The sequence below is a fragment of the Schistocerca gregaria genome, chromosome 9, assembly GCF_023897955.1.
Source record: "Schistocerca gregaria isolate iqSchGreg1 chromosome 9, iqSchGreg1.2, whole genome shotgun sequence".
In the NCBI taxonomy this organism is placed as follows: Eukaryota; Metazoa; Arthropoda; class Insecta; order Orthoptera; family Acrididae; genus Schistocerca; species Schistocerca gregaria.
Window position 1 is genome coordinate 239,343,620 of NC_064928.1, and position 27,285 is coordinate 239,370,904.

The following is a 27,285-nucleotide window of genomic DNA, read 5'->3' on the forward strand; positions in this document are numbered from 1 at the left end:
ATACAGATTGAATAACATCGGGGAGAGGCTACAACCCTGTCTCACTCCTTTCCCAACCACTGCTTCCCTTTCATGCCCCTCGACTCTTATGACTGCCATCTGGTTTCTGTACAAATTGTAAATAGCCTTTCGCTCCCTGTATTTTACCCCTGCCACCTTTAGAATTTGAAAAAGAGTATTCCAGTCAACATTGTCAAAAGCTTTCTCTAAGTCTACAAATGCTAGAAACGTAGGTTTCCCTTTTCTTAATCTTTCTTCTAAGATAAGTCGTAAGGTCAGTATTGCCTCACGTGTTCCAACATTTCGACGGAATCCAAACTGATCCTCCCCGAGGTCCGCATCTACCAGTTTTTCCATTCGTCTGTAAAGAATTCGCGTTAGTATTTTGCAGCTGTGACTTATTAAACTTATTGTTCGGTAATTTTCACATCTGTCAGCACCTGCTTTCTTTGGGATTGGAATTATTATATTCTTCTTGAAGTCTGAGGGTATTTCGCCTGTCTCATACATCTTGCTCACCAGCTGGTAGAGTTTTGTCATGACTGGCTCTCCCAAGGCCGTCAGTAGTTCTAATGGAATGTTGTCTACTCCGGGGGCCTTGTTTCGACTCAGGTCTTTCAGTGCTCTGTCAAACTCTTCACGCAGTATCGTATCACCCATTTCGTCTTCATCTACATCCTCTTCCATTTCCATAATATTGTCCTCCAGTACATCACCCTTGTATAAACCTTCTATATACTCCTTCCACCTTTCTGCCTTCCCTTCTTTGCTTAGAACTGGGTTGCCATCTGAGCTCTTGATATTCATACACGTGGTTCTCTTCTCTCCAAAGGTCTCTTTAATTTTCCTGTAGGCAGTATCTATCTTACCCCTAGTGAGATAAGCCTCTACATCCTTACATTTGTCCTCTAGCCATCCCTGTTTAGCCATTTTGCACTTCCTGTCGATCTCATTTTTGAGACGTTTGTATTCCTTTTTGCCTGCTTCATTTACTGCATTTTTATATTTTCTCCTTTCATCAATTAAATTCAATATTTCTTCTGTTACCCAAGGATTTCTAGCAGCCCTCGTCTTTTTACCTACTTTATCCTCTGCTGCCTTCACTACTTCATCCCTCAGAGCTACCCATTCTTCTTCTACTGTATTTCTTTCCCCTATTCCTGTCAATTGTTCCCTTATGCTCTCCCTGAAACTCTGTACAACCTCTGGTTCTTTCAGTTTATCCAGGTCCCATCTCCTTAATTTCCCACATTTTTGCAGTATCGGAAATATCGAGTAGTTTATCCTCAGACAAAACGCTAGGACGACCACTTCTCGGTGCATCTGTCACTGAAGTCGTACTTCGACATTTGTTAAGCAAATCTCACACAGTATTGCGATGTGGGAGTGTTGTCTCCAGGAATAATAAATTAAATGTTTGACGAACTGAAACTGTGTATTTACCGCCAGCTTTGAACACTTGTTCGACTAAAAACACACGTTATTCAATGGTTAGCATTTTGTTGTTGTTGTTGTTGTAGTCTTCAGTCCAGAGACTGGTTTGGTGCAGCTCCCCATGCTACTCTATCCTGTGCAAGCTTCTTCATCTCCCAGTACCTACTGCATCCTTCTGAATCTGTTTAGTGTATTCATCTCTTGGTCTCCCTCTACGATTTTTACCCTCCGCGCTGCCCTCCAATACTAAATTGGTGATCTCTTGACGCCTCAGAATATGCCCTACCAACCGATCCCTTCTTCTAGGCAAGTTGTGCCACAAACTCCTCTTCTCCCCAATCCTATCCAATACCTCCTCATTAGTTATGTGATCTACCCATCTAATCTTCAGCATTCTTCTGTAGCACCACATTTCGAAAGCTTGTACTCTCTTCTTGACCAAACTATTTATTGTCCATGTTTCACTTCCATACATGGCTACACTCCATACAAATACTTTCAGAAACGACTTCTTGGCACTTAAATCTATACTCGATGTTAACAAATTTCTCTTCTTCAGAAACGCTTTCCTTGCCATTTCCAACCTACATTTTATATCCTTAGTTCGACCATCATCAGTTATTTTGCTCCTTTAGTACTTTAACTGTCTCATTTGCTAATCTAATTCCCTCTGCATCACCCGACTTAATTCGACTACATTCCATTATCCTCGTTTTGCTTTGGTTGATGTTTATCTTTTATCTTTAAAATTACCAAATAACCAGCAACCAGTCGCAAAATCATGCTTTCTTTATTTACTTTTGCAAATCGATTTTAACTGATTAACAGCTATCATTGGTGCATGTTCCCTGAGTAGCAACGTTATATACGTTGAAAGCAGAGATGATGGCTGTTAATCAGTTGAAATTGATTTGCATAAGTAAATAAAGAAAACATGAATTTGCGACTTGTTGCTGCTTATTTGGTAATTTTATGGTTTAAGGTCGCTGCACAACTTGGGAACCATATGGAGCCCACCATTCATCTTATATCTTCCTTTCAAGACACTGTCCATTCCGTTCAGCTGCTCTTCCAGGTCCTTTGCTGTGTCTGACAGAATTACAATGGAATTACAATGTCATTGACGAACCTCAAATTTTATTTCTTCGCCATGGATTATAATTCCTACTCCGAATTTTTCTTCTGTCTCCTTTACTGCTTGCTCAATATACAGATTGAATAACATTAGGGAAAGGCTACAACCCTGACTCACTCCCTTTCGTGCCCCTTTACTCTTATAACTGCCATCTGGTTTCTGTACAAATCGCAAATAGCCTTTCGCTCCCTGTATTTTATCGCTGCCACCTACAGAATTTGAAAGAGAGTATTCCAGTCAACATTGTCAAAAGCTTTCTCTAAGTCTACAAATGCTAGTAAAGTAGGTTGCCTTCCTTTAATCTGTTTTCTAAGATAAGTGGTTAGCATTTTAACAGTGACAAAAAGGAAACAAACGAACAGAGGAAGTAAACTGTTACGTTCACGTCAACTCGTAACGACACACACAAACGATACTTCTGACACTGGCTGAGATAAATGAAACAGTGGAATGCTGGTAGAGCCCACTTGAAGGGAAGTAAGCCTGGAAGGCGAACAATCATACGTCACGCGCGGCTAACAATCATACGGCACTGCGGAGAGACTTTTTGAACACCCTGTGACCTGGCTAGCCGTGCTGTGTAACGCGCTGCTTCCCGAGCGGGAAGGCGTGCCGGTCCCCGGGAAGGTGTGCCAGACTGCGGCAGCGCCAACACCGACTCAAACGAAGGCCTCGGCGCTTGTTCGTGACGTCACGTCAGCTAGGAACGGCGAACGCCAGGTCTGTTGCAGGCAGAAACGCCTGGGCGTACTTATCACTATAAATCTCTTATTTTTGGACAAAATGTTTGGCGATGTTATGGATTCTGCACTTTTATTTAGATGAAAGATTTTCTTACTATCGTAAAGCTACAAATGCAGATCATAGTTCTGTATTACTGAATCCTTTCGAAACAAACGTAGTTCAATACGAGAAGATGCTTTACCCCATTGCAAGCTTTGGAAATTTTACATTCAAGTAACTATATTTACTTGATCCATTTTGCTATCGAAATTTATCCCAACCCATTTACAGTGAACTCGTTTCTTTTATTTATTTATTTATTTTCGTTTGACATCGTCACTGGAAATGTAAACTAATTTACATGTGTAAATGTCCAACTGTTGCCAGTCATGAGATTACAGTCGTTTTGAACGAAAGGAATTCTAAACAGGAAGCAAAATAGCTTCATACATTGAAAACACTGCTGAGCTCAAACTTTTTTAAACATGCACACTAGACAAGATAAATATTCCCCTCCTGCAACTGAAAGGAGGAACTTTATAAGCTAAAAAATTTAATTGATAAAACAAGTATCTCTCTTTTGCTTCTTCTTCTGTAACTTACCCCCCCTCCCCCCAACATGTACAATCGTAAGATATTTCATTAACATTCAGTGCTCCTCACATGATAGTCAACCAAGATACCTAAACAAGAGCACCAATATGTTCACAGTTTCTTGTAAAAGCAACCCAGTACAGAGGTAACTTCCTCAGGTTTACAAATAAGGTAAAGAAGCACGAATTCTGTTGCTGCTGGACCATGAAGTCGTTTTTGTATGTCAATCCTTAAAACAGGTGGAAATTTAAGTTCAGAAGTACACTATTCGTTAAGAAGTGTAATGAATAGTACAATTAATTGATTGCAGAAATGTTGTGTACATAGTTCTGCATAGTCAGCGCGTACACAACTTTCCCACTAGAGCGCGCTCCGCTAAGCACAACAGCACAGGCGCAGCGCTCGTCCATCTCCGCACTACGAGATGGCGCTGCCTTAGAGACGGACCAAATTCTGCTTCCGCCGATCCGCGTATTAATATGTAACGCGGCGAATGAGACTGCTGCTAATGTAGAACCTTTTCTCCTCACGGATCACACTCGCGGAGTGATACCTGAGCGTGCGAGGTATTATAACAAGTGTAGAGACCTCCAATTAGTCAGTCTGCATTAGTCTGTACCAGTCTATAGTCAAGATTCAATCTGCACCTAATAAGATTATCATATTCCTGTACATAGTCATGAAGATAAATGTATAGACACTTTGTCAAGTATCAGAGATAAGTGAGACTAAGATTAACATACCAAGACCGAAGGAACTTCAGATTTTCAATTGTGAACAGCATCCAGAATCAAGTTTTGTAATGTTTATGTTTGTTATTGTTGTAATAAATGTGGGTGAAAATTAATAAAGTTCTGTTTAAAGTTGGTCACCGTCAATCTGCTACTCTAAGGGTGCAAGTGGCATTTCTATCGTCTGACCTAGCGGCAGAAGATAAACACGCCACAATAGGACCACGAGACATATTGCTGACACTCGCCTATTTCATTAGAGCGACAAGTCAAATAATCTGATGGTGTGTGTACGGAAGGTCTTACAGTACGTACACCACAAGAAATCTCTCAGAACAATGTGTGTTGGTCAACTACCGCGTATAGTTTCACAGTTTCCTGTGTCGGAGTGGGAGACACCACCGTTATGAGTATGCCTGCAGCAGACGTGGCGTTCGCCGTGCCTAGCTGACGTGACGTCACGAACAAGCGCCGAGGACTTCCTTTGAGTCGGTGTCGGCAGCGCTGAGCGCGCGGTCAGCCGGAGGCGGCGAGCTACGCACCTTGATCTTGGCCACCTCGCCGTCCACGTCGGCGTGCGGGCCGCGCAGCCACTGCAGCGCCCGGCGCGCCTGCAGCTCCTTGCCCTTGGCCACCAGCAGCACCGGCGACTCGGGCGCCCACACGAACAGCGTCAGCAGCAGCAGCGGCGGCACGCACCTGCCGCACACCCACACACACCGCGTCACACTCTGCCCCCGCCAGCACCAGGACCGCGCCTGTTTGCTCGCTTCTGAGGCCGCCACAGCAAACCCCCATTCTGACCCTCAACTGGTCAAATTGTAAACGTTGTTTTTCAGAAAATCATTAAGTGATTATCTGCAAATGGTCTCTCACTAAACTTTCACAAAACAAACTATATACAGTCTCACACAGTAAATGGAATGACACCATTAATAAGTATAGACTTCTACATGATTACTCTGCAATTCACATTTAAGTGCTTGTCAGAGGGTTCATCGAACCACAATCATACTATCTCTCTACCATTCCACTCCCGAACAGCTCGGGCGAAAAACAAACACCTAAACCTTTCTGTTCGAGCTCTGATTTCTCTTATTTTATTTTGATGAGCATTCCTACCTATGTACCTCAACAAAATATTTTCGCATTCGGAAGAGAAAGTTATGACTGAAATTTCGTAAATAGATCTCGCCGCGACGAAAAACGTCTTTGCTTCAATGACTTCCATCCCAACTCGCGTATCATATCTGCCACACTCTCTCCCCTATTACGTGATAATACAAAACGAGCTGCCCTTTTTTGCACCTTTTCGATGCCCTCCGTCAATCCCACCTGGTAAGGATCCCACACTGCGCAGCAATATTCTAAAAGAGTACGAACGAGTGTAGTGTAAGCTGTCTCTTTAGTGGAGTTGTTGCATCTTCTAAGTGTCCTGCCAGTGAAACGCAACCTTTGGCTCGCCTTCCCCATAATATTATCTATGTGGTCTTTCCAACTGAAGTTGTTCGTAATTTTAACACCCAGGTACTTAGATGAATTGACGGCCTTGAGAATTGTACTATTTATGGAGCAATCGAATTCCAACGAATTTCTTTTGGAACTCGTGTGGATCACCTCACACTTTTCGTTATTTAGCGTCAACTGCCACCTGCCACACCATGCAGCAATCTTTTCTAAATCGCTTTGCAACTGATACTGGTCTTCGGATGACCTTACTAGACGGTAAATTACAGCATCATCTGCGAACAACCTAAGTGAACTGCTCAGATTGTCACCCAAGTCATTTATATAGATCAGGAACAGCAGAGGTCCCAGGACGCTTCCCTGGGGAACACCTGATATCACTTCAGTTTTACTTGATGACTTGCCGTCTATTACTACGAACTGCGTCCTTCCTGGCAGGAAATCACGAATCCAGTCGCACAACTGAGACGATACCCCGTAGGCCCGCAGGTTGATTAGAAGTCGCTTGTGAGGAACTGTGAAAAGCTTTCCGGAAATCTAGAAATACGGAATCAACTTGAGATCCCCTGTCGATAGCGGCCATTACTTCGTGCGAATAAAGAGGTAGCTGTGTTGCACAAGAACGATGTTTTATGAAACCATGGTGATTACGTATCAATAGATCGCTTCTGAGGCTGCCACAGTAAACCCCGATTCTGACCCTCAAAAGTCGATCAGAAATCGGTAGCTTTGGTAGAATATTCAAAATTTCTAGGTGTATGCATTGATGAGGGGTTGAACTGGAAAAAACACACTGAGGATCTGCTGAAACGTTTGAGTTCAGCCTCTTATGCTATTAGGGTCATCGCAAATTTTGGAGATATACATCTCAGTAAATTTGCTAACTACGCATATTCTCTGCTTTTGTATGGCATCATATTCTGGGGTAACTCATCACTGAGTAAAAGAGTGTTCATTCCACAAAAGCGTGTAATCAGAATAATTGCTGGAGCTCATCAAAGATCATCATGCAGACACTTATTTAAAGAGCTGGAGATCTACACTGTAGCCTCACAATATGTCTCTTCACTTATGTAATTGGTTATTAACAATCCGAAAGAATTCAAAAGTAATAGCAATATACATGGCTACAAAACTAGGAGAAAGGATGATCTTCACTACTCAAGGTTAAATCTAACTTTGGCTCAGAAGGCAGTAAATTATGCTGCCACAAAAGTCTTTGGTCACTTACCTAACAGCATCAGAAGTCTGACAGATAGCCATATAGCATTTAAAAGGAAATTAAAAGAATTTCTTAATGGCAACTCCTTCTACTCATTAGATGAATTTTTGGATATAGTAAGTGGGTAATTTCCCCAACACCCACAATATATATATATATATATATATATATATATATATATATATATATATATATATATATATATAATGTAATATTTTGTGTAATGTAATAGACACCTTATATTAACCTCACACGTTCCACATCATTACGAAGTGTCGTACTAATCTAATCTAATCTCTCTACTCGCGACGTTTGGTCGCTCACACCAGGCTCACTTACGGCGGAATACTTCAACACTCTCTCTACCCTCTTTAAACTACCAACCCTACAATGTTATAAATTTTTCAAGGTCAGGGTTCACAGCCGTATATAGTTTCCTAAAGCGTATCATATTCGCCGTTGACTGTAGAAGTTATTTATTGCCCAACTGCAGCTTCGTCCTTTGGGCCGTTTCAAAAGGTATTACGAGTGTCACTCCAAAATAAATGCACACTATTTTTGTAAAAATACAGTTTTCATTCTGCATGTGTGAAAGTTTTACAGTGTGTAGATACATCCTTCCCGATTGTTTTCAAACTTAGTTCAACCTGTTCCCGTTAATGCCGCCATCACAGCATGTCTTCAAGATCGTTTATACACTTGGCGTTCGTCAAAAGCAATATGCTGTCATAGAATTCCTGTTGTAAGACATGTATATTTCTATTCTCTATTGTCAAACCACAATTTATGAAAGATGTTTATATTTTATTAATAGGATTAAGTAGATATAATTAATATTTGTCATGTTGGAAATAATTGTGGTAGCAGAGAATGTCTGCACCAAAGTATTGTTGGCAAGAGAGACCGCACATTGATATAATTTTAAAAAGAACGGGAGAGACAGCGTATGGATACATTTAAAGAAAAGAGCGGGAAAGACCGCGCATTGATACGTTTTTTTATTGGTAGCAGGGATTGTCTGCACCAGAAAGCATTGTTGGCAGGAGAGACAGCACTTTAGCGTTCGTAGGAAGTCAGTGCTAAGCGAGATGTGAAGCGAGTCGATAGCAGGTCTGAAGCGAGAGGTTGAGAGGAGCGGTGTGCCTGCCAGCCACTAGCTATGATTTACAAGAGATTATAAACGGATGTAGAGAGACATCAGCTAACTATTATAATAAGAGGAACTAATATTATTCAATTAATTTTTTGAGAAACTCAAGACTGCTGAAGGTATGTTTGCGCATTGCTAGTTGTAAGATTATTGTAAAAGTAAGTCCCATTTGAACGATTGTAAAATCATTTGATTCAGAATATAATTAATTTTTGCCAGCAATATTACATTACTGATTGTACTCCATCTCAAAAACCATCAACCTAAAACTTTGCAAAATTTTATTGTTGTCAAGGAAAAGTTTAACTATGAATTACGTAACTTCAGTCAAATTAATTAAAGAATAACGTCAGCTTTGCTATTAAAGAAAACGTCAGCTTTGCTAATAAATACAGCCACTTATTATGACAGCCCACCAGCAGCTAATATAGTAAAACAGAGTAAGTACTATGCATGTCGCAGTTCGATGTAGCAGTCAGATGGCGATCCAGTAACAGTAAAAAAGGTAAGGAACATTTTGGGTTATTGCAGGTAATGACTGAAGGACACGACGACGACACATTCTATGTTTCGTAACATAATCACAAAATAACTTTTAATAAGCAGCATTTAAATTTGTATGCTAAGATTGAGAAAGAGAACTTATTTCAAAGGGAAGATGTCATTTGTTACTATTAAGCAAGAGGTAGAAATCTTAAGGGAATGTTTCATAGGTTATTGTAAAAGTTAAGGTTGCGTAACAAAAGAGATATAGAGGAGACGGGAAGGTTTCACTGTGTTGTGATAACGAGACAGTGGGAAACATCTACAAGAGGTTGGAAAAGGTGTTTGGAGATGCTGCTGTCGATCGCAGTATAGTTAGTCGGTGGGCAAGCAGGTTACGTGATGAAAACGGGAACGGTAATACTGAGGATTGTCCTCGCAGCGGCAGGCCTAGTACTGATCACACTCCAGACAATGTGTAGAGAGTTGACGAATTGGTGACTGCTGACAGACGCATCACAGTGAACAATTTGTCACGCTACGTTGGGATAGGGGAAGGAAGTGTTTTCAGAATACTGAAAGTGTTGGCGTTAAAACAGGTTTGTGCCAGGTGGGTTCCCAGAAAGTTGACAGTGGCTCAGAAAGAAACAAGAAAAACAGTATGCAGCGAACTTTTGGAGCAGTACGAGAATGGTGCAGATGAATTTCTTGGAGGAATTATGACATGTGATGAAACATGGCTACATCATTTTTCACCAGAGACGAAGAGGCAATCAATGTAGTGGCATCATGCAAATTCACCCAAGAAAAAAATTCAAAACCACACCTTCTGCTGGAGAAGTAACGGCTACGGTATTTTTCGATTCCGATTCCATAAATTCTGATGCATATGTGACGACACTGAAGAAACTTCAAGCTCGACTGAGTCGTATTCGACCGCATCGGCAAAAGCAGGATGTTTTTCTGTTGCACGGCAATGCATGGCCACATGTCAGTCAAAAAACCATGGAAGCGACAACAAACCTCGGATGGACAGCACTGAAACACCCGCCTTACAGTCCTCACCTGGCTCCATGTGACTATCATCTCTCCGGGAAACTGAAAGACTCTCTTCGTGGAACTTCATGCGTTTGGTCGTTTACTAGTAGATAGTTATGAATATTATATTATTTGTGATAGTAAAAGTTTGTAGACTGCCAAATAAAATTGTAAATTTAATAAAAGTTCACCCGATTACACGTATTTTTCCCATTATATCAACTGCAATATAAGAAGTAAAGAAAATTACTGTGTTAGAAATTTAAGAAAACTGACAAGCGGGGCTCGATCCAGCGACCCAATGGTTACGGGGCTTGACCGCTAACCACTCGGCTGCCGCCGCTTGGTGGTAAAAATGGCCACGCACACGTATATATTTGACGACCGAAATTATCTTGCGATTTTCTCAATGACGCTTGGAAAGTGCGCGCTACTGCTTAGACATTTTGTTGTCCTCATGGAGTACTACCAGTATATGAAGTTTGCAGTAAAGCCGCGTTCCAAAGGACGTGGCCTGCCCTTGTAGGAAGAAATGGCCATTCTAAGTACGAGGGCTATTCGGAATGTAAGGAACGATCGGTCGCGAAATGGAAACCACAATGAAATTCCGATGAAGTTTTGCACGTGTGTGTTGGGCAGTGTCTCTAGTACGGCCGTCGATCGCATTATGTCTTTCTTTTTAGTTCTGAGCACACAGGGAGCACATTATGATTCCTAGAACAATAGAGTCTCCCACCAAGTACGAGGGCCTGGTGACAAATTTCGCCTGAAGCTACGCAGCCAACATTACGCGATATCTTCGTCAAGGCAATTCTCAGCCTCATTCTGCAGGGGCAATGAAGATGCTCCTGCATCGTTTTCAGTTGGAAATGTTTGATTACCCACAGTACAGCCCGTAATTGTCTCCCTCTGAGTTCCCTCACATTAACCGCTGGCTATGAAGACAGCATTTCGGCACAGACAGCGAGCTGTAGGCCAGCGTTGAGAATTGGCGGAAAGCACTGGCGGCTGCCTTCTATGACGAGGCTATTGGAAAGCTAGTACAACGCTGTGACAAACGCCTAAGTCGGATCGGTGACTATGGAAGCTGTAGCTAACTGTTGCAAATAAAATAGTTTTGATTTTCACTGTGGTTTCCATTTCGCGACCTATCGTTCCTCACTTTCCGAATATCCCTCATAGCTATCGAAGTTTCGATGTATGAGGAGCTCTCAACAAGTAATGCAACACATTTTTTTCGGCGTTCCAAACGTCGTGGCCTCCCCTTCTTAGAGTTAAATAAGACTGTGTGTTCACGACACCAAAACGCAGGGCAGACAAAAACAAAAGAAATCATGTGAGACTCACCCCATGAATATGGTGCCCTTGTAGGGCAGCAGGGCACCCGAGACGTAGGCCAGCAAGACGCCGGCGGTGACCATGAGGTTCTGGTAGACTCCCAGGGCTCCGCGGATCGCCACCTCGGAGATCTCCTCGTTGTAGAGCGGCGACACGACGCAGGCGGCTCCCATGGCGAAGCCGGCCAGCAGCCGGCCCGTGTACAGCAGCGCCACCTGCGTGACGCACACCGCCCGTGTCGGTGGGTCCAGAGCCAGCACACCCACCCCCAGCAGAAAAAAACTGGGCTCACCTGCAGTTTGGGCCTTAAGCTCGCATTACACGATGCGCCTAAACCGTACACCTGTACATCAGCGCCCCAAGCGCGCATATCTGTAACTATAGACTGTTTCACGTCGACCTATTACGCGCAGCAGTGGAACCCACTATGTTATATGGCTCCCCCTGATGGGGAACTACGTGGGTCTCCCACTACAACAAACTACAAACTGTGCAAAACATTTGCTATCGATGAATTACCATAGCTCCATGGTGGACAAGAAACGTCGACATCCGCACCGCACTCCACGAGACCACTACACAAGAGAAGGTCCATGACAAGGCTCTATGGGTTTTTGACGAAATCGATGCCCTTAGGGACAAAGTTCGACAATTAGAATCGGTAGGAACGGTAAACCCTGCAAGATGGCACAAGTATCGAGTACCGAAGTCAATAACGTTTCATCCCCCATAGGCGATCTGTCATAACACGAGGAATTACGCAATTATTATTCTCTTATGTAGGTTACTACTGTTCTGAATTACAGACTCAGCAGATAGTTTTATATTACGACACTTGGTTACACAGGTATATGTGTATATAAGTTTATATTCATGCAGCATTTTGCACATGGAGGACGCACTTGTTTTTGGAGCTATTGCACTGACAGTGACAGTACATCTTCTAATTAGGGCAGAACGACGACAAAAACGAAAAGGCAGACCCTGTTGAGTTCGCCCCCCCCCCCCCTTGAAAAGAAGGGACGGAGGCAGGAGGACATATTAAGTGCTTCTGAAGGAACCGAGGCCCGAAGGTCCGCAAGAATTTCGGAACTTCGTGAGGATGGGCATTGTCTGTTTGGAGTCGCTGCTGTCTTTAATAGAAAATGGAATTAGCAAGCGTGACTCAGTCATGAAAGAGGCTATGTCGCCTTCCCTAAAGTAAGAATTAAATCATGTGATTATACGTTTTGTTATCGTACCAGCACAGCCACTGATCAAATGCCGGTACACATCCTGTTATGTCGCAGGCTTGTTGTAACATTACGTTTTCCGGCAACTGGGGAATCTTTCCTGGGTTTTAGCCTCAGAATAGCACAGCCCATCATTTCAAAAGTTGCTGTGGATGTATGCACTGCAATTTGGCAATTTTCTGCACTTCAAAGGACCTGTACTTCATGATACACTTGTGTTATTTTTCCCAGTGTGTGTGTGTGTGTGTGTGTGTGTGTGTGTGTGTGTGTGTGTGTGTGTGTTTGTGTGTGTGTGTGTGTCCCATCAATTGAAGACGTAAATCTGGAAACGAGTCTGTGATCATATTTTTGGCAGTTTATTTTACAGATCTGTCTTGATGACATAAATTTTTACACTACTGGCCATTAAAATTGCTACACAAAGAAGAAATGCAAATGGTAAACGGGTATTCATTGGACAAATATATTATACTAGAACTGACATATGATTACATTTTCACGCAGTTTGGGTGCCTTCCCCACAACTGCTATTACATACTTGTCCCACTTCATATCGTTCTGCAATGTTACGCCCAAATATTTAATCGACGTGACTGTGGCAAGCGCTACACTACTAATGGAGTATTCAAACATTATGGGATTCTTTCCCCTATCCATCTGCATTAATATACATTTATCTATATTTAGAGTTTGCTGCCATTCTTTACACCAATTAAAAAGCCATTTGCGCGGCTGCATGCCCAAAATTTAATTTACCACTCATTCTGCCGAAAAAAGTTGAAAATACACATCTGTAGTACGTTTACATGTTGAATAAAGTGTGTGCGCTGTAATTTTAACTAATTTACGTTTCTTTCATGTTGTGTTGTGTTGTGTTGTGGTCTTCCGTCCCAAGAGTAGTTTGATGCAAAGTTCCATGCAACCTGATCCTGTGCAATGTTCAATAATTGTCAACCTGTAAGAGCCCTAAGGTGGACCCTTGCCGGTTACAACATGTAATTAGTGTGCATTAATGTAATGGTTGGTATCTTAATATAGAACTCTTTCCTATTGACAAGTCTTGTTTTCTGTCAGAAAGATCACACCACCAATGTAGCATTTGCTGTTACACAAACTTGGCGTTTGCTAATGTTACTGGAGAAACGCCATTCACGTAAATGTGAAAAAAGTAAGAGGCCTAAGATGGATCCTTGTGGGGCATAAAAAAAGGAAGGGTCCTAAAATGGGTCCTTGTGGAACAGGAGAAATGAAAGGACCCTAAGATGGATCCTTGTGGAACAGGAAAAAAGGAATGGCCCTAAGATGGATCCTTGTGGGAAAGAAAAAAAGGAAGGGCCCTAAGATGGATCCTTGTGGAACAGGAGAAAATAAAGGCCCCTAAGATGGATCCTTGTGGAACACTACGTGTAATTACTTTGCAGTTGGATAGTGCCTGATAGCTTCCTGGCATACTCTTCCCTACTGACTCTCATTGTTTCGTACGTCGTTGGAATACGATCGTTTTGAATCACCGCTTCTAATTAGTTCCCTGTTGGATGGCACCTGCAAGCGAGTAGGTGGTGAGTGTGTGTGGTGCTTACGGATCTGCCGGCGGCGAGCACGGCGCCCCAGGAGGCGAGGTAGGGCAGCACCAGCAGCAGCAGCGTCGGCTTGCGGCCCAGCGCGTCGGCCACCAGCCCCGCGGGCAGCGAGCCCGCCATAGCGCCCAGCGCTACCAGGGAGCCCAGCCAGGAGGCCTCGTCGTCCGTCAGCGGCCGCGACACGTACGCGTCCAGCGGCGCCGGCGCTGCCGCGGAGTCGCCCACGGCCGCGGCCGCCGCCGTCGCGTTGCCCGACTGCAGGAAGGGCAGCGCGTTGCTCGACCAGCCGTCCACGTAGCCCACCGACAGCGTGCTCGTCGTCGCTGCGAAGGCACCCCTCACGTAAGACCACTCACTGGCACTCCTGATGCCTACATAACTGCAGTATCTACTTTACCTTGACGTTCCACATTGTATCTCACGATTAAAACAAATATGTAATGACATACAGTGAGGTGACGATGGTGTTTGGTTTGTGGGGCGATCAACTGCGCGGTCATCAGCGCCCGTACAAAGTCCTAATTTTGACACAGTCCAATTTTTCACGCAATCTAGTGGAGCCGAAGTCATGATGATGATGAAATGATGAGGACAACACAAACACCTAGTCCCTGGGCAGGGAAACTCACCAACCCAGCGAGGAATCGAACCTGGAGCCCTGTGATCCAGATACTGCAACGCTAGCCACTAGACCACGTGCTGCGAACTGGTACCAGTTGAGCTGTGAAATCTAGTCACTGTCACGAATGATGATGCTGATGAAGTGATGAGGACACCACAAACACCCAGTCCCCAGGCTCGACTGGCACCAGTCGAGCTGTGCAATCTACCCACTGCCACGAATGATGATGATGAATTGATGAGGACAACATAAACACCCACTCCCCAGGCAGAGAAAATCCCCAACGCGGTCGGGAATTGAACCCAGGACCCTGTGATCCATAGGCAGCAACACTGGCCACTATACCACAAGCTGCGGACGTTGAGATGACGTAAGTCATGGTTGGTTGGTTGGTTGACTTGGGGGAGGGGACCATCAGTCCCGTCGGATTAGGGAAACATGGGGACGGAAGGCAGCTGTGATCTTTCAATGGAACCATCCCAGCATTTGCCTTAAGCGATTTAGGGAAATCACAGAAAACCAAGTCGGCCGCGGTGGTCTCGCGGTTAAGGCGCTCAGTCCGGAACTGCATGACTGCTACGGTCGCAGGTTCGAATCCTGCCTCGGGCATGGATGTGTGTGATGTCCTTAGGTTAGTTAGGTTTAAGTACTTCTAAGTTCTAGGGGACTGATGACCACAGATGTTGAGGCCCCTAGTGCTCAGAGCCATTTCAACCATTTTGAACAGAAAACCAAAATCGCAATGGCCGGACGCGGGTTTGAACCGTCGTACAAGTGCGAGGCCAGTGTGCTAACAACTGCAGCACATCGCTCGGTCTAAAGTCATGGGATAGAAATATGCACAAATATAGATGAGACAAAAAATGGTTCAAATGGCTCTGAGCACTATGAGACTTAACATCTGTGGTCAGATGGTTCAAATGGTTCAAATGGCTCTGAGCACTATGGGACTTAACATCTATGGTCATCAGTCCCCTAGAACTTAGAACTACTTAAACCTAACTAACCTAAGGACATCACACAACACCCAGTCATCACGAGGCAGAGAAAATCCCTGACCCCGCTGGGAATCGAACACAGGAACCCGGGTGCTGGAAGCGAGGACGCTACCTCTGTGGTCAGAGATGAGACAAAAAGGCAGTACATTGGAACAGCTGTCATTTGTACTCAGGTGATTCATGTGAGGTTTACGACAAGATTATGGCCGCACGACGGCAATTAACACACTTTGAACGCGGAGTGGTAGTTGAAGCTAGATGCATGCGACATTGCACTTAGAACATAATTAGGGCAGTCAATGTTCCGAGGTCTAAAGTGAGGAGTGTGTCGAGAATACCAGATTTCAGGCATTGCCTCTGACTGCGGACAACGCAGTGACCGACGGCCTTCACTTAACGACCGAGAACAGCGGTGTCTGTGTAGAGTTGTCAGTGTTAACAGACAAGCGACACTGCATGAAATAAGTGCAGAAATCAATGTGGGACGTACGACGGACGCATTCGTTAGGGCAGTGGGGCGAAATGTGTCGTTAATGGGCTGTGGCAGCAGACGACTGAAGCTAGTGCCTTTGTTAACAGAACGACGTAGCCTACAGCGCCTCTCTTTGACTCATGACCATATCGGTTGGAGCCTACCCGACTGGAAAAGCCTGGGCTGGTCGGATCAGTCCCGATTTCAGTTGTTAAGACTTCGAGTGTGGCGCTGACCCAAGTGTTTACATGGAATGGCTGGTCCAGCTGAATCGATCATTGACAGAAAGTGCTTAAATTCAGCTCCTCAGAGACCGTTTGCAGCCATTCATGAACTTAATAAACGTAAAAATGGTCTTTAGTAGGCAGTCATGTGATTTTTATTTAATCGTGCGATAAGCTACTAACGACTATGTGTCATTGTCAAGCACATTTTAACATCTGAATTTCACATCATTTTCAGATCACCTTTAATTGAAAATGACATGAAATAGAGATGGTACAGATGGGCCCAACAACATGCCGAATGGACTGCTCAGGATTGGCATCACTTTCTCTTGACCGATGAGTGTCGCATATGCCTTCAACCAGACAATCGTCGCAGACATGTTAGGCACACTGTCCAGGGAGTTCAGCAAGGTGGAGGTTCCCTGCTGGCATTATGTGGGGCCGACGTACGCCGCCGGTGGTCATGGAAGGCGTCGTGACGGCTTTACGATACGTCATTGCTATCCTCCGACCGATAGTGCTACCACAACGGCAGCATATTGGCGAGGCATTTCATGGACGACAATCAGCGCCCCAATGACTTCCTTCAGCATAACGACATCGCTCGACTAGAGTGGCCAGCATGTGTTCCAGACATGAACCTTATCGAACATGCCTGGGATAGATTGAAAAGGGCTATTTATGGACGGCGTGACCCACCAACCACTCTGAGGGATCTATGCCGAATCACCGTTGAGGAGTGGGACGATGTGGACCAACAGTGCCTTGATGAACATGAACTTGTGGATAGTATGCCACGACGAATACAGGCATGCATCAGTGCAAGAGAACGTGATACTGGGTATTACAGGTACCGACGTGTACAGCAATGTGGACCAACACCTCTGAAGGTCTAACTGTATGGTGGTACAACATGCAGTGTGTGGTTTTCATGAGCAATAAAAAGGGCAGAAATGATGTTTGTGTTGACCTCTGTTCCAGTATTCTGTACAGGTTCCGGAACTCTAGGAACCGAGGCGATGCAGAACTTATTTGACGTGTGTGTGTGAAATGTGCGTACGCAGCCAAATACAAGGGTAGAAAGCTCCTCCTAAACTCCTGAATCGTTTTCAATCAAACTTGATACACATACTACTACCTCGAATGAAACACAGTGAAGGGAAGAATCACCAGCCTGCTACTGGGGTGCAGGTGATAACGTGGAGAGCAAAGACGGAGGAAGAGATGGACAGGCAGAGAGAGGGAAGGAGGACATGACACAGATATGCAGGGGGAAAGAGATCGACAGTGAGATGGGTTGGAGGAAATGGGCCGAGGGAAGGTAGAGGGGATGGACAGAGAGAGGGACTGTGTGATATTCGTTATTTATGGCTTCATTAAAACAGAAAATACACTCCTGGAAATAAGAACACCGTGAATTCATTGTCCCAGGAAGGGGAAACTTTATTGACACATTCCTGGGGTCAGATACATCACATGATCACACTGACAGAACCACAGGCACATAGACACAGGCAACAGAGCATGCACAATGTCGGCATTAGTACAGTGTATATCCACCTTTCCCAGCAATGCAGGCTGCTATTCTCCCATGGAGACGATCGTAGAGATGCTGGATGTAGTCCTGTGGAACGGCTTGCCATTCCATTTTCACCTGGCGCATCAGTTGGACCAGCGTTCGTGCTGGACGTGCAGACCGCGTGAGACGACGCTTCATCCAGTCCCAAACATGCTCAATGGGGGACAGATCCGGAGATCTTGCTGGCCAGGGTAGTTGACTTACACCTTCTAGAGCACGTTGGGTGGCACGGGATACATGCGGACGTGCATTGTCCTGTTGGAACAGCAAGTTCCCTTCCCGGTCTAGGAATGGTAGAACGATGGGTTCGATGACGGTTTGGATGTACCGTGCACTATTCAGTGTTCCCTCGACGATCACCAGAGGTGTACGGCCAGTGTAGGAGATCGCTCCCCACACCATGATGCCGGGTGTTGGCACTGTGTGCCTCGGTCGTATGCAGTCCTGATTGTGGCGCTCACCTGCACGGCGCCAAACACGCATACGACCATTATTGGCACCAAGGCAAAAGCGACTCTCATCGCTAAAGACGACACGTCTCCATTCGTCCCTCCATTCACGCCTGTCGCGACACCACTGGAGGCGAGCTGCACAATGTCGGGGCGTGAGCGGAAGACGGCCTAACGGTGTGCGGGACCGTAGCCCAGCTTCATGGAGACGGTTGAGAATGGTCCTCGCCGATACCCCAGGAGCAACAGTGTCCCTAATTTGCTGGGAAGTGGCGGTGCGGTCCCCTACGGCACTGCGTAGGATCCTACGGTCTTGGCGTGCATCCGTGCGTCGCTGCGGTCCGGTCCCAGGTCGACGGGCACGTGCACCTTCCGCCGACCACTGGCGACAACATCGATGTACTGTGGAGACCTCACGCCCCACGTGTTGAGGAATTCGGCGGTACGTCCACCTGGCCTCCCGCATGCCCAGTATACGCCCTCGCTCAAAGTCCGTCAACTGCACATACGGTTCACGTCCACGCTGTCGCGGCATGCTACCAGTGTTAAAGACTGCGATGGAGCTCCGTATGCCACGGCAAACTGGCTGACACTGACGGCGGCGGTGCACAAATGCTGCGCAGCTAGCGCCATTCGACGGCCAACACCGCGGTTCCTGGTGTGTCGGCTGTGCCGTGCGTGTGATCATTGCTTGTACAGCCCTCTCGCAGTGTCCGGAGCAAGTATGGTGGGTCTGACACACCGGTGTCAATGTGTTCTTTTTTCCATTTCCAGGAGTGTAGTTAACACTTCCAGCCAGAACGCGAATACTTGTTTATAAAGAATGATTAATGTATAATAAGGCGTCGCATAGCAACGGTGGAATTTCCTAAATAATGTAATTCGTCGTCTTTGGGCGGCAACATAAACAGAAGAATACGGATCGATATGCGATCCTTCGCTTTTTGTCGCTGGAGAACAAGTGAAGCCTTGAGCGCTAAGCTCTTGTGCTTTTTTTCTTAAGTAAGACGGACGCAGATTTGTGGCGGTCTGATCTAATTTTTTATTAAATGTATAAAAACGTGTTCCGACTAAATTTGAGTGATGTGTAAAAAGAAGAACTGTTATAACTTATCATGACGACGCACGGGCGACTCAAGAGGACAATGACTATATAAAAGAGCGCTAAATTGACATGAAATGGAGATAAAAATCTACCATCATTGTAGTACTAAGCATAAGGAACGATATATGTTTTAGTTATAATAAATATTTGTTCTGGGAATACTGAATTATTTAGCAGTGCTCATTCCCATCATCTCCTCAGTATTATTTTCATTTTAATTATGCATTTTGCTAAGATTACAGACACCAAGATCAGCAGTCCAATGTGCGTGTTACATTGACAAAAAGAAAACTGTTTTATTGTCTTTTTGAATCAGCTTTAATATTAAATTTCCCTTTTTTGTGATGTTACAATTGTTTTTGCGCCCTTAAGAACTTTTTGGTGTCTTAGGAAATTGTTTTATCCTAACAATAACTACACAACTGGGTATGATCGTATCTACGATCATGAAGTAATTAGAAAGACGATAATGCAATTTCTTAATCAATAACACGATAGCTCTGACTGCTTCAAGCCACGCGAAACTGCAAGTAAAGACTATTCACATTTCATAATGCAATATTTTATGACAATGATTCTTACGCCAATTGTGATTGATAAAACAGTAAGCGAAATCTCAATTTCCAACTTTTACATTGAATAACAACATCACTTTTGTTTTGTTACATCACAACTGGGAGAAGGTTGTCTAACACTAATAAAAAAATACTGAGTACTTAGACACTTTATTGTAACTTTAGTATTGTTTTCAAAAAGTACGAATTCTGCCTGCTTACTGAACGTTAAGTGGAAGGTCATCTACATATATGAGGAATAGGCATGGCTCCAAGATAGAACCTTGTGAGATTCGTTTCGTGATTTCTCTCCAATCATTAAAATTCTCAAATTGTTCGAGTTAGCGCAACGCTTCGTCTTCTGTTTGTTAAGTTTGATTGAAAACAGTTGTATATAAAGTCATCACTTCCCTAAACCGCAAGTGTTTTCGAGGAGTGACATGATCTACACAATCAAACGCGTTGGAAACAACACAGAAGATATTTTGTTGTCCAAGGCTCGTGGGCGGACTTACCGAGCACGGCGGCGACGTGTTGCCTCCAGCGGTAGGCGGCGGGCCTCGGCTTGGTGGCGGACTCTGCGTCCACGTTGGCGGCGGCGGGGGTGGCGGAGGCAGGGAGGAAGGCGGCGGCGGGCTTGGTGGCACCGCAGCAGGTGCGGTAGCAGCGCTGCGTGCCGCCCGCGTGCCCGTTGCAGCACGTCATCTCGATGGCTGCGAAAACAACACCAAACACCGTGTAGGCCTACTGCAGCACTTACTCCCAGCTATCAAACATCATGTACTGCTGCACTTCACCCCGGCTGTGAAAACAGCACCAAACACTGTGTACTGCAGCACTTCATTCCAGGTGCAAAAACAACACTACAAACATCATGGACTGCAGCACTTCACCCCAGCTACAAAAACAGCACCAAACACTGTTTTTATTGCAACACTTAATCCCAGCTCCAAAACCAATATCAAACACCATGTACTGCAGCACTTCACCCCAGCTGCAAAAACAGCACCAAACACTGTGTACTGCAGCACTTAATCCCAGCTCCAAAAACAATAGCAAACACCATGTGCTGCAGCACTTCACTCCAGCTGCAAAAACAGCGCCAAACACTGTGTACTGCAGCAGTTCATGCCCCATACAAAAACAACAGCAAACACCGTGAACTTCAGCACTTCACCCCAGCTGCAAAAACAACAGCAAGCACTGCGTACTGCAGCACTTCACCCCAGCTGCAAAAACAGCACCAAACACTGTGTACTGCAGCACTTTGTCGCACCTGCAGAAACGACACTAACATTATGTGCCATAGCACTTCATCCCAGCTGTAAAAACACCACCAGACACTTGGGATTGATTCTCATTTTGGCTACAGTGAGAAGAACAACATGTATTCATAGTATGTATGATATTTCGATTGGTCCTTCTCTGGCCAGAGTTTTATTGCTAATGCCCATTTCTTCTTCGAGGTGCCATGGTGAGATAGAACGAACCCCACATTCACCAGCAACTTTGAGCACCCATGATAACTCATGGCTACTGTTGCGTGGCTACTGGTGAAGGGTGCTCGCTGTATCAGGATTGCTGTTCTTCCAATTTTATTTGGACCAAGATCCTGATGCAGAAACTTCTTTGAAAGTCCTAACTTTTCTTCTGTTACGGAAGTGGGTACGGTATGAGGTGTGTTGTCAGAGAAAATGTATGTATCTTGATCCATCTGATGTGTTAAACCATACTGCCTGACAAAATTAGTAAAGCATCCAGAATGGGAAGAGGAAATGAAATGTATATTGACAGGTTGAGAGTTATTGCAGTGATAAAACGTAGTCAAATTTACAAAGAACTTGGCGCTAAGAGTTGAAACCCCTCATTACATACCTGGTCTGCTTTAAAACTAAAATTTATTAGAACTGGCCATGAGCAATTCACACATTTCATATAGAATAGGAATTCCCGTTTTAAAGTGGAAAAATTAAAGTGAAGTGTGTACTGGATTATCTCTGGACAGTAATAACAACAATAATAATAATAATAGTTTACTCCGTATTAATATTTAAGGGAATAATTTTCAACGGACGAAACATCGTGCTGGGCTAAGTGAACTCTGCGATTTTTGAAGGAATTAATTGATTTACATGTGCTACGCAAATCATAGATATTAATTCATTTTGAAACGTGAATCAGCCGCCTAACAGATAATGAGCGTCTTTGGCGGCAACAGCTAAACAACGGAGATAGCCAGTGGTAATAATTTGGATCTCAACTTATTAAGCAACAAATATTGTCTGTAATAACAGATAGTGTTGTGCCCCCTCGCTTTCACGTATCTCGACGAGGCTAATAACACTGGTTGGCCATAGAAAAGGAACATTACACTCTCGCTGATCGTGCAAGGGTTAGTAGACATCAACAGGAGACGTCACAGAGTGCACTAATCGCTCTGGCCTAAATGCATGGACTGATTGGGTTGGGAAGGCCGTCAGCTATTGTAGGCTTTCCTGAGTAAATTGGCCCACAATTGTATTTGATCCTTCATATCCTGGGTACCGGCGCTCGGATGAAGTTGACATCTGAGCTGATTGGTTCAAATGACTCTGTTCACTATGGGACATAACTGCTGAGGTCATCAGTCCCCTATAACTTAGAACTACTTAAACCTAACTAACCTAAGGATATCACACACATCCATGCCCGAGGCAGGATTCGAACCTGCGACTGTAGCGGTCGCGAGGTTCCAGACTGTAGCGCCTAGAAGCGCTCGGCCACTGTGGCTGGCATCTCAGCTGGTCCCACATGTCTTGTATTGGGGACATATCTGGGTAGCTCGTCACAGGGGTACCTCAACACCATGCGGGAGGTTCGTGGAGTGACGCGCCATATAGGGACCAGCATCAAAACTGGCACTGTGGTATTGTCACGTGTTGTAACACATTAGTCTGCATGACGTCAATGACGTACCTTTCTGCCATCACAGTTCTTTGAGTCAGTACCAGTTATGAACTCTCGATGGGTTCCCAAACCAAGACGCCTGGAGTAACACAGCTGTGCCTCTCCAAAACAATGGAAAAATGGGATCTCTATCCAGGGGCCTTAATGCTCGCCGATAGTTTTCATCCAGTGCAGTGCAAAACTGCGGTTCATCCCTGAACGCATGTGATGCCGTTCATCATCAGTCCGTGCTTCTCAGTCATGGTACAACTCCACACGCAGCCGTTGACATTGTAGTGTAGACAGTAGTGTAGATATGGGAATAATTGTGCAGTCTGACTTCTGCTAGTCTCCAGCCAGTGGTGCATGATGACACAGAATGTTGCAGGGAATATTTTACTTGTTGTCAAATGTCAGGCGCAGATGTTAAGGGGATACAATGTTCTTGTTGCACAATATGGTGGTCACACGTGCTCAACTAGAATCCTGACTATGAGAATGCCTGCCCTCACCTTCCCATGCCATCCAACACTTAATGCCCAACAAATCTGCAGACTGCACGATTCGACCAAACGCAGGCCTGCAATGATGCCACTTACAAATTCTCACAAGTGCTGACAACGCTGTCTCACATGTCTACATGTCACCTCCGTGTGATTCACGGTGATCACTCAACGTCCGACTCTCTTCATGCCCCTTATATACCTTAACGTGCCTGGTAACACTAGACACTACACCACTAATGCAATCCGGTGGCGTCCCACTTGCCACAAAAAAATTGAAAGGAGTGTACTGGGGCACTCTTGTATGTGGCACCAGAATAAGAGAAGAATATTAATAAATTAAAATGAAACTAGTATACTATAAACGATGAATGTCTCCGATAATCTCGATAATGCGGTTCGCTGACTGTGCGCGACCACAGAGCCAAAGATACCGTACTGCTTTGCTGGACTAAGAGAGCGCTGGACGAACAGTCGTAGGCAGCTGTCTGTGAGGGAAAGACGGCGGATTAGGCAGTTTCTGTGCTGTGCCATGTGAAGCCAACAACAGTTAGATTAATGTAGGTATGTCAATATTGTCGAACATGGGAGCAGAAGTCTTCATGGAAATAAGGTAAAAATATTAAATAATTATGATTTCTGTTTTTACCGGCACGTTAGTAAATGAGTTGGCTGAGAATTTGTAACTGTTAAGTAACCCCAGAATGTACGTAAACTGTCTTGAGAAGAAGACTAGTTAAATATTTCATTTTTGTAATGTTTTTAAGATTTTTGAAAAGAGCTGTATGTAATTTGATGATTAGCATTTATGTTGGATTAATGAAGTTATATGCTGTTTAAATCTCATTGTTTATGGATCAGTTGTGAGTAATGTAACTTCAGATGTTTTTGAAAAGGCGAAGTTAACTTGCAATATAATTTTTCTAAGAAAACTCAGTGTTAATAATTCACCAAAAGCATTACCGCCTCTCAGTCCAGGTCATATATTTTTTAAAAAAATTGGATTTTCTTAAATGTTCTCGTTTATCAGCCAAATGAATTTCATGTGTATTTCAAGTATCATGGCCAGTCTTGTACACTGCTGAGCCTATAACTAGCATTCACATTTTTTGTGGGAGCCCAGAATACATCGCGTTACTCCGTTGCTCCTTGAGAGGTAAGACAATTCAATTTATTTGTTTTGTGAACAGGACCAGATGATTCAGCGCCTACGAGGCTGAGTATACTTTGCAGTGACTGTATTGATTTCTTGGAATTGGGAGTTGTATTGGTCAATCGATTCGTAAAGTTTTGCAAACAATAACACAGAGTAAGCACACAATTTGCACTTACAACACGCAGCACGACAACTCGAGTTCTGTATCCATTCCACAGTTCAGACTTCATTCAACGTAATCGTAAAGTTTGCTATTTCATCTCTTTAAAGAACGTTACAAAATAGTCCTCTAATCATTTACATACAACCCAATGGTGTACACACTTAGGAACTTACAACACATCCGACCACGTGCTTCATTCTTTTCTGTCCAGAACGTATAAATATTTTCTGCGGTTTTCGTTAAGTTATATCAAATAATTATTCCGAATTTTGCGATGGAGGCGACTGATTTACAGCGATCGAATTAGTGAAGTTTTTTTTAATGGAACTGTGTACTTTTTTCTATGCCATCGGAGAGAGCCTTCACGACATAACATGTGTGAAACTTGATCAAAAACTGCTTGACGTACGCTCGTATGGTGCAAGGTGGGAAGACGTAATGCTGTAGAAACATTGTCGAACACTATAATTTTGGTGATCCATATGGTATGATGACACGAAATATTGTGCGGCGAGGGCCTCCCTGCGGGTAGACCCGATCGCCTGGTGCAGGTCTTCGGCTACTTGCGCGTTGATGATGACGACACAAATACCCAGCCGGGAATCGAACCTGGGTCCCCCGGCATGACAAGCCGGCACGCTGTCCACCCATCTAAGATGGCGGACTGTGTCCCAGAATGAACATTGAATATTCACTGGTGAACGTTATTGTAATACTGCAGTCCTTGCACAGTTGCGTCGTTTCAGTTCATTCGGCCTTGACTTAGCATTCATCGATGACAATACACGGTCGCATCTAGGAACTGCTGAAACGAGAAGATATTCGGCGAATGGACAGGCTTCCCCGTTCCCGTGGAGCACGTGTGGAGACATATCGCTACACTACCACGTCTACCAACGGCCATCACTAACCTTGTGACCAGCATAGGAGCATGCTCCAGATCATCCATTGCCATCCTCGGTGATCACATACCCCAATAAGAACCAGGTCCCGCCGTTTATAATGTCCACAGGAGCATCACGAACCGTGTAGACTTTAGTGTAATTCAAAAATTAACAGTCGACGTAGAAATAATTAATAAAATAACATCAATGTATCCTAAACCTATTAAGACCTGTACAGCCTTTTATCATATCACTAACGACGCGATCTCATACAGGGTGTTACAAAAAGGTACGGCCAAACTTTCAGGAAACATTCCTCACACACAAATAAAGAAAAAGATGTTATGCGGCCATGTGTCCGAAAACGCTTAATTTCCATGTTACAGCTCATTTTAGTTTCGTCAGTATTTACTGTACTTCCTCGATTCACCGCCAGTTGGCCCAATTGAAGGAAGGTAATGTTGACTTCGGTGTGTAGCGGGACTTCGAATTTCGCCGCGCTACACTCATTCCCACAGATAAAAATTATACCGTCTCAGCGGTATGAGCGCTCGACGGCAGAGAGTAACTCTTTTTTGTTTTCTATCCGTTTCTTCATTGTCTCTCGAGAACGGACGCTTAACGCAGACGTGATCCGATTAAGACGAAAAAGCTTATTAATGTGTAGACATTGTGGAAGTTGTTATGAAATTCGGAGGATGGAGAGAGAAGCAACTAAAATAAATTGCATTTAATATCAAGACGGTTTTGGATACATTAGAAATTCCTAGACAATGAAACTTATTGCGAGATTACGGAGCAGACTTTTCACGCAGAAATGATGGAGATTTTTGAAGACCTGGACACTGCACGAAAGAAGACAAGTTAACCTGGCGAAGGATGAACTCTTATCTACGCCATTTCCCCCTGTCAGTTAAATTTTGTTCTTTTCTAATAATTTTTGTAGTGGAAATTGGTTTAACTTTTGCTCAAAAACGCCACAAGGACCACCCCAACAATAGCTTTTCTGAATAATTTCTTTTCTCTTCTCTTTTTCTTTTTTATTAAACACTACAGGTGCTTGTGTTGACATGCGACTTATTGCTCTACAGTACTAGCATCAAGCACATCAGTACGTAGCATCAACAGGTTAGTGTTCATCACGAACGTGGTTTTGCAGTCAGTGCAATGTTTACAAATGCGGAGTTGGCAGATGTCCATTTGATGTATGGATTAGCACGGGGCAATAGCCGTGGCGCGGTACGTTTGTATCGAGACAGATTTCCAGAACGAAGGTGTCCCGACAGGAAGACGTTCGAAGCAATTGATCGGCGTCTTAGTCAGCACGGAACATTCCAGCCTATGACTCGCGACTGGGGAAGACCTAGAACGACGAGGACACCTGCAATGGACGAGGCAATTCTTCGTGCAGTTGACGATAACCGTACGTCAGCGTCAGAGAAGTTGCTGCTGTACAAGGTAAGTTTGACCACGTCATTGTATGGAGAGTTCTACGGGAGAACCAGTTCTTTCCGTAGCGTG

At 44.3% G+C, this 27,285-nt stretch overlaps 1 protein-coding gene across 2 annotated transcripts in view; it reads right to left on the minus strand.

Annotated features, from left to right (window-relative positions):
* The window catches only part of LOC126291814 (facilitated trehalose transporter Tret1-2 homolog), a 179,982-nt gene that overhangs the window by 45,857 nt on the left and 106,840 nt on the right, over positions 1–27,285 (minus strand). For both annotated transcript variants that reach the window (XM_049985511.1, XM_049985510.1), the window contains exons 4-7: positions 20,649–20,846; positions 14,128–14,450; positions 11,325–11,530; positions 5,160–5,316 (exon numbers count right to left, since the gene is read on the minus strand). In XM_049985511.1, coding sequence (XP_049841468.1) covers positions 5,160–5,316; positions 11,325–11,530; positions 14,128–14,450; positions 20,649–20,838 — 876 coding nt within the window. In that variant the 5' untranslated portion in view covers positions 20,839–20,846. The remainder of the gene's footprint in view (positions 1–5,159; positions 5,317–11,324; positions 11,531–14,127; positions 14,451–20,648; positions 20,847–27,285) is intronic.